The sequence below is a fragment of the Helianthus annuus genome, chromosome 13 (assembly GCF_002127325.2).
Source record: "Helianthus annuus cultivar XRQ/B chromosome 13, HanXRQr2.0-SUNRISE, whole genome shotgun sequence".
NCBI classification, from domain to species: Eukaryota; Viridiplantae; Streptophyta; class Magnoliopsida; order Asterales; family Asteraceae; genus Helianthus; species Helianthus annuus.
Window position 1 is genome coordinate 81,695,904 of NC_035445.2, and position 22,600 is coordinate 81,718,503.

The 22,600-nt window shown below is 40.9% G+C and overlaps 1 protein-coding gene across 1 annotated transcript; it reads left to right on the plus strand.

The window, feature by feature from the left end:
• Nucleotides 1–18,972: 18,972 nt before the first annotated feature.
• Nucleotides 18,973–19,773, plus strand: LOC110901123. The gene has a single exon (XM_022147972.1). It carries the CDS (start codon nucleotides 18,973–18,975, stop codon nucleotides 19,771–19,773), a length of 801 nt encoding a protein of 266 aa, XP_022003664.1.
• The last annotated feature ends 2,827 nt before the right edge of the window (nucleotides 19,774–22,600 follow it).

Here is a 22,600-nt window from a genome sequence, read left to right on the forward strand (position 1 = left end):
TACTACTTCTTCTATGGTTTGCGGTCTAGCTGCCTTGACTACGTGTCTAATCTCACTAATTAATCCCCAAATATAACGGGAGATTAACACTGGTTCTGGTGAGGCTAAGGTTGGCACTATCCTAGCATATTCGAAGAATATGGTCGTGTAACCTTTGAAGTCTATTCCAGTCATTCTAAGATTTAGGAACTTATTGGCTTTTTGTTCCTTCTCATTAGGAGGACAAAATTTTCTTTCAACCATTTCCTTAAAGTTGATCCACTCCATATTATAAACTCTGTCACTTCCTCTATGGAGAATAGTATTCCACCATTCTAAGGCTGCATTATTGAAAAGATTAGAAGCAAACATAATCTTATCTTCGTCTGCGCATTTACTTATTTTTATGACTGCTTATGTCTTTTCTATCCAACGTAAGGCTGCAATGGCTCCTTCATTGCCTGAGAATTCTATTGGTTTGCAAGCCAAGAATTCTTTAAAAGAACAACCGTATGAAGCGGTTCTTCTTCTTTTAGGAATCGGAACTTGGATAATAGGTCCATTATCATTATTCACACTATGACTTGGTTCAGTGTGTTGACGTTTACTGCCATTTGCAGATTTATTATTTTCTACTTCTTTAACAGTCTTGATGATATAAGGCATGGCATCTATAATTCCTTGTGCCACTATATGTTGGATGGCACTGTTATCTATTTGGTTTCCGTTATTCTCATTTTTCTAGTTTTCCTGATTTACTTTGTTCGACATCTGAATTGTGAACATCTATCAGGTATTAATTATCACAGAATAAAATTGAGTACAATTATTTATACACAATCACACGAACAAGTTTGGTAAAAAACGCCGATCATTGCGACATTTACTCTTTTTTATATACATATATGCATCTATTACAAACTACAACTGGAAATCACATATACTATGCATTTGTATCTATATATATTATATATATATTATTAAAGTACAAAATTACGCATAGATCTAGGTATTCTCTAAGTGCCATTTATCCAGTACTGCATTTCTCGTTCATCATATTTCCAAACTAATCTCTCCCCTATCTGTCGGATTTTATTCCCCTCATTTACTAAATCTTCTCCATACTGATGGAGTTCTTGCACCTGTTTTTGACTCATTAGTGGATCTAATGGTTCAGGTGGAGGTACGGGTTCCTCATAGGGGTCTGCGCTATTCATTTCAAAAAATGTTCTATCAATTTCCTTCCACGGATCCGGTTCTAGAGGTTTTAGTTCTTCGGGAGGGTATAGGGTCGAGTATGACCTATTGTCATCAAACCAAGGATCATATTGTAAGGGCTGTGGAGTTGGGATCCTGGGTAACTCGTTGGGGTCAAATGCATGTATTAGGAATTGGTTTTCTGGGTTAGGTTCTAGCATCTGTTGGTCTGGGAACAAAGGTAATAGTGGCGGTTCAGCTATTTGGTTTTGGTTAGCATCTACTGCTGTAGTGGCTAACATGTGGAAATTGGCCAACTGTCTATCTAATTCTTCTTCCTAAGGCGGCCTACTGGCTACTTCCTGAATCTGTGCATTTGCCTACCTATTGGCCCTGACTATTGCCCTCTGTTGCTGTAATTTCTTCATTCTTTTCTCCTCTCATGAGCCCCTCTATTAAACCAACCTCTTTTCTTAGTGGTAAAAGGTTCCTCCGATTGTGCCTTAAAGATAAATATTCCCTCTTCTGTATCAGCTGAATATCCTGAGAAATCAGGCTGAGATGATGTTTCCTCATTTTTCAGTGAACTATCTAAATGACGATAAGCGTCCGACGTTCCTTGATCACTCATACTGTAAACTAACAAATAGTCAAATAACACATAATCAAATAAGTTATTTCCTAACACAGAATTTGAAATTTCAGTGTCAGCAGAACACTTCTTTGGCTTAAACCAGTGGCTGTAGCTCTGATGCCACCTTCTATAGCAACCCCCGATCCCTACCCGGGAGCGGGCGGCTGCGAGCCTCAAAGCGGGTGGTATCGGTGTTTATAAATTTTTTTTGGCAGCGGAATACATCAGGATCGTAGTTAGGAAATATTTTTACCAGAGTAAACCACCATCTTTTATAATAATAAAGTTTTGGGGTAAAACCCAAGTTCATAATAAATTTGTAGGGGTAAACCCTAATTATTGAAAACAAAATTTCTTGTTTATTTAGGTAACTTTTATAGCCACTTTTCCAAGCCTTCAGTGCTCTCCAGCGGGCTTTTATTTGGCTTTAACATTATGTTACCTGAAACGCGTTTTAAAAACATTTTGTCAGCAAGAAATACTGGTGAGTGCATCCCAGTTTAAACAAAATAGTTTTGTCACTTTTACAGAATTGAGGACAACCCGTAATTTCATTTGTTTATATCTAATCAATTACTCATTCAGTACTGTCAAACCCAGACTTGTGGGTCATATTATCCATTGGCTAACTCTTTGTCCAATGATAACGTTTTCCACATTTTGTATACAAAACCCCAACATACCGGCAGTAATTGTAGAATCACAAATACTCAATTATTGTTAAGTGTAAGTTAAAAACATTTGAGGTTTTGGTAAAACATTTTGACTTATAAAAAGGTGGCAAAAAGCAGATGTACTCACATAAAGTAAGAAAAAGAGAATGTACTCACATTGCAAAATTTAGATAAGACTTAGGCTTCCTGAGAATCTCCTGATTATTATCTATTAAATCAAATAATGCACACGTGTTAGTAAAATAACCCAATTCAAATTAAGCGTACAACTCGAAACAAAATTTCAATGACTGAGTCGGGCAGAGCCGACATGCATTACGGAATCCTAAATCAATCGGGTGTACACACGAGACAGAATTCCATTGACTGAGTTGGGCAGAGTCGACATGCATTACGGAATCCTAAATCGATCGTGTAGGGTAATAGCAGGGTTATAATACTTACAGCGAGGCAAAGCTTCGCTTTATAGTGGATATTATGCCCGAGCAGAATTTCTACTATCAGAGAATTTGAGAGAGAAAATAAAACTGAACGATTGCAAATGAAGCCCTGACCCCCCTTTTATAGGCTGATCGAGGGGTCTGTCGCGCCCCGCGACAGCCATAGCTTCGGCCTTCGCGGCCTGCGAGGATCGAAAAAGGCGGCCATAGGCCTACCGAGTCATTGAGTAGGCTTGCTGAGTCAGGTTCCACATGGCACCATGACTTATCCGACACACAAGAGCAGTCGCGCCCCGCGAGCCACTGCCAAACTTGGTTTTTGTTAGGGACATTTAGGGTGTCCAAAATATAGGGTTATTCCGGGTCCGGTTCTGGCGTACGGGGTATATTTAGGGACATTTAGGGTGTCCAAAATATTTTTAGGAGGGTTGTTATACAAGGTGAGGCTCTGAGGGTAAGAAAGCGGGCATGGTAGGGGGGCATGCACGGGTGTTTATCCACGAGAGCCTTCATAGTTTTCTTCTCAAGTGGTGCGACCCCATAAGAACAAAGGACCAAAACTGCAGTGGTAAAATGACCATAGACAACATTACGCAAACAGTGCTTGACATTAGAACTCGCATTCTCGTTTTTTTTACTGGCAGGAAGCAAACAAGTGCTCCATTTTGGCATGGAAAGTGTTAATCCGTCTGGTCAGTCAGGGGGGGGGGGTTGATTTGTTTGTGGAATAAGTGTTTAATCAGACAAGAGTGACTAAGGAGAGGAATATCTTGCATATCAGGGGTAGTTTAGTCGATAATGATAAGTCAGTGAATATTCTTAACGTTTATGCCCCTCAGGGAATTCCGACGAAGAAGATTTTATGGGAGGATCTGGTTGCTCTCATATCTATTAACGATGGGTTATGGGTAGTTACCAGGGATTTCAATGCGGTTCAGTTTCCGGAAGAGAAAAGAAATTGTGCTTTTAAACGGACCTGAGCTAATAATTTCAACTCTTTCATTTATGATACAGGTCTTCTCGAGTACCCCATCAATGGGAGACAGTTTACCTATTGCTTGGATAACGGTAAGAAGATGAGTAAGTTGGACAGATTCCTTGTTAATTCGGAGTTTTTCAACCTGTGGCCAGAAGCGTGTTTTCAGGTGCTCCCAAGGATGTAGTCTGATCACAGTCTGATTATTTTGCATATGCAGGCTGTTAATTACGGTGTGTAACAACTCGAAAATTTGCGTCCTATAATGTATTGACACGTCTCGTGAGTTTACACGTGGTAATAGATACTAAATAAGGACTAAAGTTGACAAACATAGAAAGTATGTGAATCCGAGGGTTCGAAATGTCAAACAAGGGATAAATATACTGTACAGTAACCCTAAATGATGCTCGTACCTTCAAACGAATGAATCATGGATCGTACGGAACGAAATATGGAAGAAAGTGAGAGATTACAAACTACAGGGGTTAAATATGTCAACATGTTTAAGTTATACCTCTGAGTGACCCTTTAACAAACCCAAGGCTTTGTAACAGTAAATTACCCTCACTAGAATGTACGATATAAATTTTGCAAGGTTCCTTTTTAAAACGAGAAAGTTATGATCGAATTCGTATGCGAGGCATTAAAAGAGTCAACAATGAAAGTTAGGACTTTTCGGGTAGTAATAAACTAACCGAGGACTTAACGGCGCGGGTAAAAATCGCAAGGCCCTTATACGTAAATAAAAGAGGCCCAAAGTGCAAAGTTACCCCTTCGAAACGCCAAAGGCCAGCTGCAATAATGAATAAGATTTGAAAAATCTTACTTTTAGGTCTCAGGCGGGCCGCGTAAAGGTAGCTAAGGGTTTTACACGGGCCGCTTTGTCAGTAGAAGATATGGGCTCTGACAGTGAGATCCAGGCGGGCTGCGTAAAGGTTACATGATCTTGGACGCGGGCCGCGTCAGCCTCCCAGATGTAGAAAAGTCGGACAGAAGCACTGTTTGCTGTTTTAACCGACTTATGGACCATTATTAAGAGCATGGGCGCCCCCCTAAACGTCCCCTAGCACTCATGGACACTTGGTGATCATCCAAGAACACTTGTAGGCATTGTTGTCAATGATCTAAGGTGTGTAGTTTACTATAAAAGGCCACTTAGTGCATCAATGTTCTTCACACCTTCAAACAACACTTCTGATCATTTCTGGAGCTCAAATGCCTTCAATACTCATCCCTGGTCGTGCATAGGACTCTAGTAAGTGTGCTCCACCCTTTCTTGGTTAAGTTTTGCTTAGATATAACTTAAAAGTCAATCCGTCGTAATTAACAATTGACTTAACGGATAATCACAAATGGTCCAGTGATTAGCCGAATCAAAGGTAGTTATATGTTGGTAATTACGTGGGCTTTAAACCCTTAAAAGGGCACCCTCTGATTCCCACTCTAACTAGTCCAAATGTCGGGTCAAAGTTGCTTAGAAAAAGTCAACAGAATGCTAACTTTCGATTTTATGCATAATCAGTAATGTAGATGGCGTGTAACCTATTTTAACACTAATACAACATGATAATAAGTATTATAAGTGGTCTAAGCTTGTTTGATGCGACCATTTACTGTTTTGACCCGGTTCGGATCTGAAAGTCGCAAAACTTTGACTTTTGCTTTGACTTCAGTTCTGACCCGTTATGATATGACTTAGATATGCCTTAGGACTCTCTTAGGACCAGGTTACATGATGGTATAACCCTCTGTGACCAGTTCGTTGTTTGTCCGAGTCTTTTGCACATTTCCGTTATATGCTTAAGCGTTGACCATAACGCCCTTTTTGCTTTAAAACGAGAATTTTGGACATGTGAAAGGACAATAACCTTAGTTACTGATTTCTAAGCATGTCCCTAAAATTTCATGTCAATCCGAGGTCTAGAATAGGAATTATGCTAAATAGCGCAATTACGGAAACTTTAGTAATTAAACGGCGCAATTACCATAAAACCTATCTAAACCCAAAATTTTGACACCAAACCTTTTACTCACTGATGTAAAATAATATTTTGGGATTTTTAAAGATTTTTAATTATTTTTAACCTGCTCATAACCTGCGGTTATGGCATTGATTCGGTAAATACCGAATATACCCTTATCGGACGTAAAATGAGTTCTACATGGTATTTTGACCCGAATCCAGTTGCTACTGATTTTAAATAATAAGTATAGTATTTTGAAATTTATAACCTGTTCGGAAAACTCAGATTTCCTGTAGAACTCGGAAACCTCTTTTATAATCTTTAAAAAGACCGAAATACCCCGACGGGGCGTATATTGGAAATTAAACTCATTATGGGCATAATGGAAGGTATCCTACTGATACCACAACCTCTTTAGAGCATATTAACTTTGGAAACCTGTGTAGGACTCTCACGGTTACCCTTTACGCCTTTTACGCGTACGGTTCGGTTATGTAACTAGTTTACATAAACTGGCCGAAACGGGTCAAACCTTATCGTTTTTACTTCTAAATCCAGAATGTGTTTATATTACCCACATAAAACAAGTCTTCAGACTTGTTGGGTCCAAACCACATTCCATTCCCGGTTTTCGCCTTTCACGCGATTAAACCGTATTTATCCTTTGAAACTGACCGGTCGAAGCTAAGGCTAAATTAAAGACCCGTTAGGATTCTAATAGGTTATTTCAAACCTTTGTTCTAGAATAGGAGACCAGTAAAAGAGACTTGCATTTGTTTATTGAGGTTATTACTTGCTCAGGTAAATACTTTTAACTTATTTTCCGTTATACGGACTTGGGTTACGGTATATAAAATACCGCTTGGTCGGGCAATTGACCCTAACTCATTAGTAGTTGGGTATTATCAATATGACCCGTTTAAAAATTGGTTTTGTTGGCTTTACACCTTTGGGAGCTTAATGACCATGTCCCGGATATCCTTGGCAGCATTTTACGAAATGGCCACGACCCTGACACGCGGGTGTAGGCGTACACCCGACAATGTGTCTATATTTATGAAGGTATAACCGTTGGTTTTCCCGCCACGGCTTTATGCTATGTGGCGTGTCTATTAACCTTAATCCCGACACGACCCGGGCGACTGAACGCATCGTGAACATGTAATTCTTTTACAAGATTTAATTGATTAATTATCCCAAGTTATAAAGAGTTTGTGCCTTGTGCATTCAAATCAATTTTATTAAACCTTTAACAAAAGTGTCGGTTGAATGTATTTACCAGTGTAAACTGACGTATTTTCCTCAAAAAGATTAAATGCATGTTCTACACGAAATAGGCTGGCCACTCCTTAGCATCGTTAGAGTCTCGCAAGCTTGGGATGCCACTATCTGTTGAACAATATTTCTATTTTATTTTGATCCCCTGTGGATTTATTTCGACTACTTGTGATACTTGGATATTACATTCGATGGTTGAATTATATCTATCTTTATGCTTCCGCTGTGCATTTAAATATTATGTGGTTTGACTATATTGTTGCCAACTACGTCACGGTAATCCCCCACCGAGTCCACCGGTGAAACATGTGGAAATCAGGGTGTGACAGGTTGGTATCAGAGCCAACGTTGAGTGAATTAAACATTACCCTTAAGTGTTTAATCTCAATGACACAATTGCACATAGTCGAGTCTAGACAAGAACATAGGACAAATTCGGATTGTGGTTCTAGTTTGTCTTTTATTGTTTATTGTTGATTTAAAATTTGTTAAGCAGGAAATATGCCACCAGCGATTAGAAGAGGAGGAAGAGGCAAAGGGCCGATCACTACCCACAATGATCACGAGGCCGGACCTTCACATATGCGAGCTCCTTCCAGCACAAGGAGTGAAGAATCTCAGAGGCGTAGGAGGAACCTCTTTGAGCCCGCAAGACGGTCTACCTCCCACAGTTCGACACCTTCATACCGTCATTCTTTTGGGCCGAACTCAGAAAACGAGCCCAGTAACCCTCAACCTTCATTCATACCTCTCCAGCGTTCTGTTTCGCACCGTTCTTATGGCGATCCTACTCCTTTCTTCCAAGGCCAGTTCAACCCGGCAGACTATGTCCAAGAACCAATAGGTTATAACCCTTTAGGACCAGAAGACCATTTCTCCGAGGACAATGCGATGGATATGGACGAGGACACGGATCCCATCGAACCTGCAAGAGGTACCCCCAACCATCCTATCGAGAATGGGTCATCCTTTCACGGAACACCTTATCAGGGTCCTGACAGTTACCAGGCGAGGTTCAACCAGTGCGAGTGGTACTTTACACCCTCTCACCATTCTTCACCTCACCAGCAGCAACAACAGCAGCAGCAAGATCCTTCTGAGGATTCGCGTTTCGTGGCAGTTACGCCACCGCCTCCACCGCCACCAGTTCATCAAGCACCTCTAGATCCGCCAAGGCGTAGGAGATCAGGTGCGCGGATGTCCACACGAGGAGGGGAATTTCACTTTAGCACCCCTCGCCACTCGAGTGCAAGTCACTTTCCGCCACTGCCTGAAGACCCAGAAATGGATGGACCTTCGAGTCACCCTGCAGAGGTGAATTCTGCACCAGTTGCACCACCTCCGCCACCATTCGGTTATGATAACCCGATACCTGCGTACGCCGGTTCCACCGCGTACAACCCATTTGAGTTGCCGACTCACACTCACTATAATTATGCTGACGCCGACCCATATTTGGTAACGGCCAACTACAACGCCCTCCATCCCGAAGAACCTTATGGAAATCCTTGGGGATTAGGATACGCAGCTCATGGGTATCCAGCACCTACTAGACCACCGGTTCAACAACCGTCGCAGCAGCCACGTTTTTCCCCACCGGAGCAGGAAGAAATCCTCTACCGTTTAAATAGGGTAGAACGAGACTTTGAGCAAGAACGTAAGAACAATCGTGGATTCCTTAAAGGCCTAGCAAACCTGTTAAAAGGGAAAAAGAAGCGAGATCATTAGTCTCTAGATATACTATTGTATTTCCTATTTAAATCAAGCCCCTGTGTGGACATTTACTTATTTTTAGTCCCTGCATGGACTTATCTTTTTGTCCCTGTGCGGATATCTATCCTTGTATTTGGTCCCTGCGTGGACTTGTTTTCTGTAAACCTCTGCGTAGGTATTTGTCTATTGAAAGTCCCGTTTAGGGCAGTGTGTAATCATTATTATGATTAATGGAATGTTAAGTTATAAAACTTCATTTTTGTCATTATATACATTATTATATGAAATAAATCAAAAATCATTTCTTTTAAATAAGTCTGCCTAAATAAAGAATCTTAATGGTGAGACCTAGCCTGGTGTCATTATAAGACCCGGTCAAGATGGTGAGACCTGAGTAAAAGATTCAGATTCCTATTAACCTCTGTTAACATGTTAACATTCTTGGCAGATGTGATTCGTTAAAATCACACGCGTCATTCTTATATAAGAATCCTTCAAGGGATTCCAAGACCTAAATTAATGATTTATAAATCATGGGTTTAAATCATCAATTAAGATGATCACTTATCAAACATCCATTAGCGATGTAATGCCTACAGGCTACATTTATTGTCATATAAGACAAAAGACAGTTGTAGTCTATGACTCCCTGTCAGAAAGGGTAAAAGAACTATGGTTCAAACCTTCATGCCTTGATTCTCTGAAATCCTGGCTGATAATATAAAACGTCCTTGTGACTAGGCTTTTATGCCACTAACAATATTGTTTGTAAATAGGATAAGTTATATTCGAATCCTAAATAAAAGTGAGTAACAAATTAACCAAATATGGTCTATGTTTACCATGGTTAATGAATTGCCATAAAAGACAATTCCATAATAAACTCCTAAATAAAATTCTGTCATATTCCTTGTAGCAGATCAAGATCTCAATGGCTGACCCAAATGGAGATAATAGTCAATCAAAGGAGGACGACAATGATAACGCCTGAATTAATATAATGGGCGCTGAATTGAAAGCTTTAGTAGATGACGCTGTTAAGACCGCCTTAGATCGGCAATATGAAGAGTATAGCGAGTCTCGAAGCAGGACCCTATCTGCACCGCACTCAAAGCCAAGAACCCGTTCTGAACATCACAGCAAACCACCCTCGTCCCAGTCTAAACCTAAGAAGGATGACGATCGACACTCATCAAATGAGAATAGTGTCTGTCCCAAGAAATTAGTGTTCACTGATGCACCTCGCGCCAAGGGTTGCACGTATAAGTATTTTGTTTCCTGCAAGCCCCGAGATTTTACTGGGGAAAAAGGCGTTGTGGATTGCATGACCTGGTTGGACGAAATGGACACTGTTGTGGACATAAGTGGTTGTGCTGAGAGGGATGTGGTGAAGTTTGTATCCCAGTCATTTAAGGGTGAAGCCCTAGCGTGGTGGAGATCATTAGTTCAAGCCTCTGGGAAGGTTGCTTTGTATAGCATGTCATGGGAGCAATTTTTTATTGCTCTCATCAAAGATAACTACTTCCCTCAGCACGAGGTCGAGAAGATAGAATCTGATTTCCTATCACTGGTCATGAAGAACCTGGATTGCCAGGCTTATCTCACAAGTTTCAACACCCTGTCAAGATTGGTTCCGTACCTTGTGACCCCGGAACCTAAACGGATCGCACGTTTTATTGGGGGTTTGGCCCCAAAGATCAAAGCTAGCGTAAAGGCTTCTAGGCCTGCTACATTTAGATCCGTGGCAGATATATCTCTGTCTCTTACACTGGATGCAGTAAGACAGAGATCTCTGAGAAATGCTGACACTGATAAGAGGAAACGCGAAGATGATGATTCACGTAGGTCAAGCAAGAAGCATCGGGGAAATCGTGACCACAAGAAGGGATCAGAGACCAAGAAGAATGACCGACAGTCGGGCGATAGGCCCAAGTGCAATGTTTGCAAGAAGCACCATTTCGGAAGGTGCAGGTATGAACAGAAATCCCAGCCGAAGGCATGCGGGATTTGCAAGTCTTCTGAGCATAGGACACTTGAGTGCAAGAAACTCAAGGATGCAACTTGTTATAGTTGCAATGAAAAAGGGCACATCAAGACTAACTGCCCGAAGATAGTGAAGAAGGCTGAAGAAGGGAAAAAGACCAATGCCAGGGTCTTTCAGATGAATGTTCAAGAGGCTATCCAGAACGACAACGTCATAACCGGTACGTTTCTTATCAATGATGTATTCGCAAGAGTATTATTTGATTCTGGAGCAGATAAATCCTTTGTGGATAATAAGTTTTGTGAGTTATTAAAACTGCCTGTTAAAGCCTTGAATGTAAACTTTAAGGTAGAGTTAGCTAATGGGACTTTGGAAACAGTCTCAACTGTTTTAGATGGATGTGTTATATCCATTAGGAATCACTCATTTCCTTTATCCCTATTACCCTTTAAACTAGCTGGTTTTGACATAGTGTTGGGTATGGATTGGTTATCGCATAACCAAGCCCAAATTGTGTGCAACAAGAAACAAGTGGTGATCAAGACTCCGTCTGGAGAACCACTTACCATCCAGGGAGATACTCGACATGGATTGCCTGCGCAAGTATCTATGCTAAAGGCATCCAGGTGTTTGAAGAAGGGATGTGTCATTTATATGGCACAGGTGACCATTGGTGAGGAGAAACCCAAGATTGAAGACATCCCAGTCATCTCTGACTATCCTGAAGTTTTCCCAGAAGAACTACCTGGTTTGCCACCGGATAGGCAAGTGGAATTCAGTATCGACATCATCCCAGGAGCAGCGCCTATTGCAAGAGCACCTTATAGATTGGCACCCACGGAAATGAAAGAATTGAGAACGCAGCTGGATGATCTGCTAGCCAAAGGTTTTGTTAGACCTAGTTCGTCTCCTTGGGGAGCGCCAATCTTGTTCGTCAAGAAGAAAGATGGTTCGATGCGTCCGTGCATCGATTATTGTGAGCTTAATAAGGTTATAATCAAGAATAGGTATCCTTTGCCCAGGATCGACGATCTGTTCGATCAGTTGCAAGGAGCAAGCTACTTTTCCAAGATTGATCTCAGGTCAGGCTACCATCAATTGAAGGTCAAGGACGAAGATGTGCACAAAACTGCATTTAGGACTCGTTATGGACATTTCGAGTTCCTAGTGATGCCTTTTGGGCTCACTAATGCACCTGCCGCATTCATGGATCTCATGAATCGCGTCTGCAAGCCGTATTTAGATAAATTTGTCATTGTCTTCATCGATGACATCCTCATATACTCAAAAAGTCAAAATGACCACGAGAAGCATCTTCGATGTATTCTTAAACTGCTTTATCAAGAAAAGCTTTACGCCAAATTCTCTAAATGTGAATTATGGCTACGAGAAGTCCAATTCCTTGGACATGTAGTCAGTGAGCGTGGTATCCAAGTGGATCCCGCCAAGGTTGAAGCCGTCATGAATTGGCAGGAACCGAAGACGCCTACAGAGATTCGCAGTTTCCTAGGTCTAGCTGGATACTACAGACGTTTCATCGAAAATTTCTCAAGGATTGCTGGACCCCTAACTTCTTTAACTTGGAAGAATATAAAGTTTAATTGGGGCCCTAAGCAGCAAGAAGCTTTTGATATCCTTAAACAGAAGCTAAGCAATGCTCCTGTGTTGACATTGCCGGACGGAATGGAAGAATTTGTAGTGTATTGTGATGCATCGCACACCGGGATGGGTTGTGTGCTTATGCAGAGAGGCAAGGTGATTGCTTATGCTTCACGACAATTAAAGGTGCATGAAAAGAATTACACCACCCATGAGTTGGAGTTGGGTGCCGTTGTATTTGCACTAAAGCTATGGAGGCACTATTTGTATGGTATTAAGTTCGTGATCTATTCTGATCACAAAAGCCTCCAGCACCTGTTCAATCAGAAAGATTTGAATATGAGACAGCGACGTTGGATGGAAACTCTGAACGATTATGACTGTGAAATAAGATACCATCCAGGCAAGGCCAACGTAGTCGCAGATGCCTTGAGCAGAAAAGAAAGAGTGAAACCAATAAGGATCAATGCCAAGAGCATTGAAATCAAGAACAGTCTGAATGAAAGGTTGTTAGCTGCACAGAAGGAAGCTGTGTCAGAAGCTAACTATCCTAACGAAAAGCTACGAGTAACTGAAGAGCAGTTATCCTATGGCAAAGACGGAATTCTGAGATTAAATGGAAGGATCTGGGTTCCTGTGTACGGAGGTCTTCGAGACGTTATCCTTCAGGAAGCCCACAGTTCCCGATATTCCGTTCATCCTGGAGCTGATAAAATGTACCAGGACTTAAAGGCAAACTTTTGGTGGATAGGCTTGAAAAAGTCTATAGCCACCTATGTAGCAAAGTGTTTGACTTGTGCGTAAGTAAAAGCTAAACATCAAAAGCCGTCAGGCTTGCTACAACAGCCTGAACTTCCTGAGTGGAAGTGGGAAATGGTGATGATGGATTTCATCACCAAGTTGCCAAAGACAAAGAAAGGACACGATACAATATGGGTAATAGTTGATAGACTGACCAAGTCAGCACATTTCCTACCCATAAAGGAGACTCATAGCTCCGATATGTTAGCCCAGTTGTTTGTAGATAAGATTGTAGCCCTTCATGGCGTGCCTGTGTCTATTATCTCTGATAGAGATACCAGGTACACGTCACACTTTTGGAAAAGTTTCCAACAATCCTTGGGCACAGTTTGAACTTCAGTACGACTTACCAACCTCAGACAGCTGGACAGAGTGAGCGTACAATCCAAACGTTGGAAGACATGCTTCGTGCATGTGCGATCGACTTAGGTGGTAGTTGGGATAACCACCTACCATTGGTCGAGTTCTCCTATAACAACAGCTACCATACGAGCATTAAGGCTGCACCTTTTGAAGCCTTATATGGTAGAAAGTGTAGAATGCCCGTTTGCTGGGCAGAAGTCAGATATGTCCAGATGACAGGACCTGATATAATATTTGAAACAATGGACAAGATTGTCCAAATTTGCGATCGGTTGAAAGCTGCCCGAGATAGGCAGAAAAGCTACGCAGATTTGAAGCATAAGCCTTTCAATTTCGAAGTAGGCGACAAGGTATTGCTTAAGGTATCACCCTGGAAGGGGGTGATGCGATTCGGTAAGAAAGGTAAGTTAAGCCCGAGATATATTGGACCTTTTGAGGTAATCGAACGTGTCGGATCGGTTGCCTATAAATTAAACTTACCAGAAGAGCTAAGTGGTATCCACAATGTGTTCCACATCTGTAATCTGAAGAAGTGTTTCGCTGATGAATCACTAGTTATACCGCATACAGATGTACACATCGATGAGAGCTTAAAGTTCGTTGAAAAACCTGTGTCGATCGAGGATCGACAGGTTAAGAAACTTCGCAGGAAGTATATACCGATTGTGAAGGTAAAATGGGATGCCCATAGAGGTCCCGAGTATACGTGGGAGATAGAGTCCACGATGAAAGAAAAATACCCTCATCTGTTTCAATAAATCTCGAGGTCGAGATTTCTTTTAAGGGGGTGAGGATGTAACACCTCGAAAATTTGCGTCCTATAATGTATTGACACGTGTCATGAGTTTACACGTGGTAATAGATACTAAATAAGGACTAAAGTTGACAAACATAGAAAGTATGTGAATCTGAGGGTTTGAAATGTCAAACAAGGGATAAATATACTATACAGTAACCCTAAATGATGCTCGTACCTTCAAACGAATGAATCATGGATCGTACGGAACGAAATATGGAAGAAAGTGAGAGATTACAAACTACAGGGGTTAAATATGTCAACATGTTTAAGTTATACCTCTGAGTGACCCTTTAACAAACCCGAGGCTTTGTTACAGTAAATTACGCTCACTAGAATGTACGATATAAATTTCGCAAGGTTCCGTTTTAAAACGAGAAAGTTATGATCGAATTCGTATGCGAGGGGTTAAAAGCGTCAACAATGAAAGTTAGGACTTTTCGGGTAGTAATAAACTAACCGAGGACTTAACGGCGCGGGCAAAAATTGCAAGGCCCTTATACGTAAATAAAAGAGGCCCAAAGTGCAAAGTTACCCCTTCGAAACGCCAAAGGCCAGCTGCAATAATGAATAAGATTTGAAAAATCTTACTTTTAGGTCTCAGGCGGGCCGCGTAAAGGTAGCTAAGGGCTTTACACGGGCCGCGTTGTCAGTAGAAGATATGTGCTCTGAAAGTGAGATCCAGGCGGGCCGCGTAAAGGTTACATGATCTTGGACGCAGGCCGCGTCAGCCTCCCAGATGCAGAAAAGTCAGACAGAAGCACTGTTTGCTGTCTTAACCGACTTATGGACCATTATTAAGAGCATGGGCGCCCCCTAAACGTCCCCTAGCACTTAGGGAGACTTGGTGATCATCCAAGAACACTTGTAGGCATTGTTGTCAATGATCTAAGGTGTGTAGTTTACTATAAAAGGCCACTTAGTGCATCAATGTTCTTCACACCTTCAAACAACACTTCTGATCATTTCTGGACCTCAAGTGCCTTCAATACTCATCCCTGGTCGTGCATAGGACTCTAGTAAGTGTGCTCCACCCTTTCTTGGTTAAGTTTTGCTTAGATATAGCTTAAAAGTCAATCCGTCGTAACTAACGATTGACTTAACGGATAATCACAAATGGTCCAGTGATTAGCCGAATCAAAGGTAGTTATATGTTGGTAATTACGTGGGCTTTAAACCCTTAAAAGGGCACCCTCTGATTCCCACTCTAACTAGTCCAAATGTCGGGTCAAAGGTGCTTAGAAAAAGTCAACAGAATGCTAACTTTCGATTTTATGCATAATCAGTAATGTAGATGGCGTGTAACCTGTTTTAACACTCATACAACATGATAATAAGTATTATAAGTGGTCTAAGCTTGTTTGATCCGACCATTTACTGTTTTGACCCGGTTCGGAACCGAAAGTCACAAAACTTTGACTTTTGCTTTGACTTCAGTTATGACCCGTTATGATATGACTTAGATACGCCTTAGGACTCTCTTAGGACCAGGTTACATGATGGTATAACCCTCTGTGACCAGTTCGTTGTTTGTTCGAGTCTTTTGCACATTTCCGTTATATGCTTAAACGTTGACCATAACGCCCTTTTTTGCTTTAAAAAGAGAATTTTGGACATGTGAAAGGACAATAACCTTAGTTACTGATTTCTAAGCATGTCCCTAAAATTTCATGTCAATCCGAGGTTTAGAATAGGAATTATGCTAAATAGCGCAATTACGGAAACTTTAGTAATTAAACGACGCAATTAGCATAAAACCTATCTAAACCCAAAATTTCAACACCAAACCTTTTACTCACTGATGTAAAGTAATATTTTGGGATTTTTAAAGATTTTTAATTATTTTTAACCTGCTCATAACCTGCGGTTATGGCATTGATTCGGTAAATACCGAATATACCCTTTTCGGACGTAAAATGAGTTCTACATGGTATTTTGACCCGAATCCAGTTGCTACTGATTTTCGATAATAAATAGAGTATTTTGAACTTTATAACCTGTTCGGAAAACTCAGATTTCCTGTAGAACTCGGAAACCTCTTTTATAATCTTTAAAAAGACCGAAATACCCCTACGGGGCGTATATTGGAAATTAAACTCATTATGGGCATAATGGAAGGTATCCTACTGATACCACAACCTCTTTAGAGCATATTAACTTTGGAAACCTGTATAGGACTCTCACGGTTACCCGTTACGCCTTTTACGCGTACGGTTCGGTTATGTAACTAGTTTACATAAACTGGCCGAAACGGGTCAAACCTTGTCGTTTTTACTTCAAAATCCAGAATGTGTTTATATTACCCACATAAAACAAGTCTTCAGACTTGTTGGGTCCAAACCACATTCCATTTCCAGTTTTCGCCTTTCACGCGATTAAACCGTATTTATCCTTTGAAACTGACCGGTCGAAGCTAAGGCTAAATTAAAGACCCGTTAGGATTCTAATAGGTTATTTTAAACCTTCGCTCCAGATTAGGAGACCAGTAAAAGAGACTTGCATTTGTTTATTGAGGTTATTACTTGCTCAGGTAAATACTTTTAACTTATTTTCCGTTATACAGGCTTGGGTTACGGTATATAAAATACCGTTTGGTCGAGCAATTGACCCTAACTCATTAGTAGTTGGGTATTATCAATATGACCCGTTTAAAAATTGGTTTTGTTGGCTTTACACCTCTAGGAGCTTAATGACCATGTCCCGGATATCCTTGGCAGCATTTTATGAAATGGCCACGACCCTGACACGCGGGTGTAGGCGTACACCCGGCAATGTGTCTATATTTATAAAGGTATAACCGTTGGTTTTCCCGCCATGGCTTTATGCTATGTGTCGTGTCTATTAACCTTAAACCCGGCACGACCCGGGCGACTGAACGCATAGTGAACTTGTAATTCTTTTACAAGATTTAATTGATTAATTATCCCAAGTTATAAAGAGTTTGTGCCTTGTGCATTTAAATCAATTTTATTAAACCTTTTACAAAAGTGTCGGTTGAATGTATTTACCAGTGTAAACTGACGTATTTTCCCCAAAAAGATTAAATGCAGGTTCTACACGAAATAGGCTGGCCACTCCTTAGCATCGTTAGAGTCTCGCAAGCTTGGGATGCCACTATCTGTTGAACAATATTTCTATTTTATTTTGATCCCCTGACTACTTGTGATACTTGGATATTACATTCGATGGTTGAAATATATCTATCTTTATGCTTCCGCTGTGCATTTAAATATTGTGTGGTTTGACTATATTGTTGCCAACTATGTCACGGTAATCTCCCACCGGGCCCACCGGTGAAACGTGTGGAAATCGGGGTGTGACACGGTGCTCGGCCGTTTCGGATATTCAACTCATGGTTTGGTAAAGAAGGTTTCGAGGAGACGGTTATTGAGGCGTGCAACAGTTTCATCAATCTTGGTAGGCCTCCCGATGTCCAGTTTATTAGGAAGCTCGGCCACATTAGAAATAAACTGAAATCGTGGAGGAATGTTATGACTAAGAAAAAGGGTGAAATGGTTTCGGGAGCTAAAGAAGAGTTGGAGGAAATGGAAGCTTTGCTCGAAAGGAGGGATCTCACCGAAGAGGAAGAGTGGATTTTCTCGGAAAATAAGAAAATTGTCCTCGAAGCAGAATTGTCGTTAGCGAAGGATCTCAAACAGCGTTCTCGTGTCAAATGGGCCAAGGACGAGGACGAAAATTCCAAGTATTTCCATTCCATGATTAATAATAGGAAGGCCTGCAACGCCATTCATGGCTCGGAGGTGGAAGGCAGGTGGGTTTCTAAACCAGCATTGGTTAAGAAAGAAGTTTTTAAATTTTTCAGGAGCAAGTTCGTGGAAGAATGTCAAAATCGACCGTCTCTCATCTGTCCCAATTTAAAGAAACTTTCGGTTTCTGAGGATGCTGGGCTGGAAGTTCCTTTCTCGAGGAATGAGATTAAGGCTGCTGTCTTTGAATGTGGGGGAGACAGGGCCCCGGGCCCAGATGGTATGAATTTCTGGTTTTTCAAGCATTTTTGGGGGCTGTTAGGGGAAGACTTTGTCGGTATTATGGCTTCATTCTTCGAAAGTGGGACGATTAATACGGGGTGTGGGTTGTCGTTTATCACTCTTATTCCGAAAAAAAGAGATCCGGCTAGTCTGAACGACTTCAGGCCTATAAGTTTGGTGGGGGTTTTAAACAAAGTGGTCTCCAAAATTTTGGCCAACAAACTCAAAAAGGTCATCGGTACTATCATATCGGTCTCTCAATCGGCCTTTTTAAGCGAGAAATACATTCTTGATGGGCCATTAATAATCAACGAAGTCTTGTCTTGGCTTAAAATTCGTAAAAGGAAGGCGTTTTTTCTGAAAATTGACTTCGAAAAAGCTTATGATAACGTTAATTGGAGTTTTCTGGTAAACGTTCTTCGGCAAATGGGGTTTCAAGATAAATGATGCAACTGGATTTTCAGTGTCCTTTCTTCGGCACGGGCTTCAGTGTTAGTCAATGGGTCCCCGACCTTCGAGTTCAAGTGCGATAAAGGTATGAGGCAAGGAGGCCCCATCTCTCCATTCTTGTTCGTGGTAGTAATGGAAGCGCTCTCTTGTATGCTTGACAAGGCCTGCGAGGTTCAAATTATGAAAGGGGTTCATCTTCCCGAGGACGGGCCATTAGTGTCGCATTTCTTCTATGCCGACGATGCGTTGATTATCGGGGATTGGTGCAAGGAGAACGTGCTTAATGTGGTTAGAATTTTGAGATGTTTCTACGCTTGTTCGGGCTTAAAAATCAACCTTGGCAAATCTAATATTTACGGTATAGGGGTTGGCAGTTCTGAAGTGGATGATATGTCGGTGGAGGTAGGGTGTAAATCGGACTCTTTTCCGTTTAAATATCTAGGCCTTTCGGTTAGAGCTAACATGAACCGGATTGTTAATTGGAGGCCGGTTTATGAGATTTTTGAGAAACGTCTCTCTCTATGGAAGTCCGCTGTGTTATCTATCGGTGGGAGGGTGACGCTTATCAGATCTGTGCTCGAAAACCTCCCTTGTTATTATTTTTCGTTATATAGGGCTCCAGCTAAGGTAATTGCGGACTTGGAGTGTTTGATTAAGAACTTTCTGTGGGGTAGCTCGAGTGGGGTGAGGAAAACTCATTGGGTTACTTGGGAGAGGGTGGCCTCGCCTAAAAAGGCCGGGGATCTGGGTGTTTCTAAGCTTTCAGATATTAACACGTCGTTATTGTGTAAATGGGGACGGCGTTACAAAACCGAAAAGACAATTTGTGGGTCAAGGTTATTGACGCTCTGCATTCAGGTGGGTCTGAGTGGGTTTTCTTGCCGATTAAGAAGTCCCAAAGAGGGGTGTGGTCGAACATTGCTTCGGTTCTGAACAAAAGTATTTCTGGGGCCTCTCCGACAAGAAATCTGTTCAAAGGGGTAGTGGGAAATGGAGAGAACATTTTATTCTGGTTAGATTCTTGGTTGAAGGATGTCCCTCTGAAAGAATGCTTTCCTAGGTTATTTTAGCTCGAGGTGGTTTAAACGTGTGTAGTTAAGGATTAGGTGGCTGGAGAGGGTTTGTGGCTGTGGCGGAGTGATCCCGTTTTTGTAGAAGAGGTGGCGAAGTGGGTGGAGCTGCAAAACGCCTTGAGTGAGGTGGTGCTTTCCTGTAGGAGAGATGGGTAGATTTGGCTTGGCGACCGTTCTAAAGTGTTCAGCGTCCGCTCGGTCAAAAACCTTATCTCGGGCAATTTTAATGCCAACAACAGGTATGTTTTCGAGTGGAGCAAGTGGGTGCCGGGTAAAAGTAATGCGTTCGCGTGGAGGATGGAAATGAATAGGCTTCCAACTTCAGATGCTTTGAGTAGAAGGGGTATCAATGTGGGTTCGAGATTATGTCCGATGTGCAGCAGTGAAGACGAGTCTGCAGACATTTGTTCATCTCTTGCGGCGTCGCGACGGCTGTTTGGCAGAAGGTCAGCAGGTGGTGCCTCATCCCAAATATTTTTGCTTGTTCGATTGGTGATCTTCTGGAGGTGCATAATCATAACAGGATTGGGGGTGCTGAGATGTATACGCTTAAAGGGATTGTTATAGTGGCGTGCTGGTGTCTGTGGAAGGCTAGGAACAGGGTCGTTTTCTCTTCTGGCCAGGCGAAAGTGGAAGATATTTTCAGTGAAATCAGATCGTTGGGCTTCCTTTGGTTCAAGAATAGATCTAAGTTCAAGTCAATTAGTTGGTCCGATTGGTGTAAATTTGTAATTATGTAGTTCGGCTTGTGTTGTGTGTTCTTTGTGTGATTTTGCATCCCATTTTTTCGGGTGTCGCGTGTTTTTTAATGAAATTCTTCTTTAAAAAAAAGTCGATTCCTCAAAGTCGCGGCATAGCCCCTCATTTATTTCAACGTTACAATCATCTTCATCAACATAAATATCAGAAATAATTTCGCATGAAACATCTTTATCAAAAGTATATGATATTGAAGTGACAACTATCTAAAAAAAGCATGAGACGATAAAAATCTTGGTCGGTGGTGACTAGTCCTTTTGTCAAGTCTAAAACATTCAAAATCCAATATGAATTGCTAAACTAATTATTTATACTTTTAGACCTACGACTAAAATAGCGTTGGTTTAAAACATTATAGGTGTAAAGATTAATGGTATATAGATAAAAAAATTAAAATTGTTGTTCAAACTGAACGAGTTTAGATCATACGGTGTGGAGGTTTCAAAATGACGTGAAAGCCTCCTCCACATCGGAACACCTCCCCGAGCGGTGGTGTGGGGGGCTTGGCGCGGGTTTTCTTAACGGCATGGGGGCAAGGTTGTTGATGATGTGGTGATGTGTGGTTGGTTGTTGTTGTTTGGGTTCCATGTGATTGGTTGTTTGGATTTTATTTTTTTAAACGCCAATTTCACATCCTTTCCAACCCGTGTTTTTTTTAAAACGCCCCTGCTGACGTGGCGTAGTTGCCACGTGACGCTTCATGTCCCATCTTCAAACTCCTCCATACCAGATAGTTTTATAATCATGGATAACATATGGGCGTTCTAGAAGTATGCTTAGTTATGTGTTTGTCAAAAAAAAGAGGTATAAACTTTATTTATTAGAATACTTAGTAAAATACACAATATCTTAGCTCGTGTACTTTTAAAAAGCACACAAATTTTTTTCCACAATCAATATTAAATCTTTTTTAATAAATCCTTAAATGTTGGTTATAACAGTTATATATCATATAACTAGGGCTGTCAAAATCGCTCGCTCAAAAATTCCTCGGAAAATGCTCGTTCAATTTGAGGCTCGGTTGTAAACAAGCCGCTTTGCTCGGTTCGATTTGTAAACGAGCCAAATATGAGTAAAGGTCCACTCGACCTGATTCGGCTCGAATTATTTTTAATTAGTATATATATATACATACACAATCTTAATTGATACGATAACCTTAGTAAAAGCTTTTTAGTGAAAGCAAATTCAAGATGTCATATTTACTCGTTGATGCACACAAGATGTGTTAAAAAATGTGCAGAAAAGCTTACATGATTACTTGGTCGTGAACGAGGAAGAGAAATTCCGGACTGAATACTGGTACCGTACAGAACTACAGATATTGTACTATATCGAATATATACGGTATGATTTTCGGTTTTAATTTTAGCTCAAATTCTATATCAGTACTATGTCGTACGATATTGATTCAAGACCTTTAACACTACAATAACATACCAGTACTAGCCAAATATATGTGGTACGGCATTCAATTTTAGGGGCTGTTTGGTAGCCTCTTAATGACCATTCAGATGCTTCCTCTTAATGGTTTAAAACCTTTGAATAAATAAGAGGTAACCTCAAGTCTGAATGGTTAAGTGGTAACATCTGAATGGTAAATCATCATATGTCACATTCTTCTACCTTCTCATTGATAAAATTCTTAATGGTTTCATTAAGAGGTAGCCTCTTAATGGCCATTGAGAGGCTACCAAACAGCCCCTTAGTTTTTACTAATTTCAGTATCGCCACTATACATTACCATAATGATACCGATCTCATCCATAGTCATGAAATTATTATTATTATTATTATTATTATTATTATTATTATTATTATTATTATTATTATTATTATTATTATTATTATTATTATTATTATTATTTTATGGTAAAAGGGCATCATTTTTATTTGAGAACAAATCTATGTAATGACATATACAATTA

Bases quoted from the DNA above. Each gene is read 5' to 3' on its own strand.
- LOC110901123 (XM_022147972.1), top strand. From the start codon at position 18,973: ATGGAAGCGCTCTCTTGTATGCTTGACAAGGCCTGCGAGGTTCAAATT.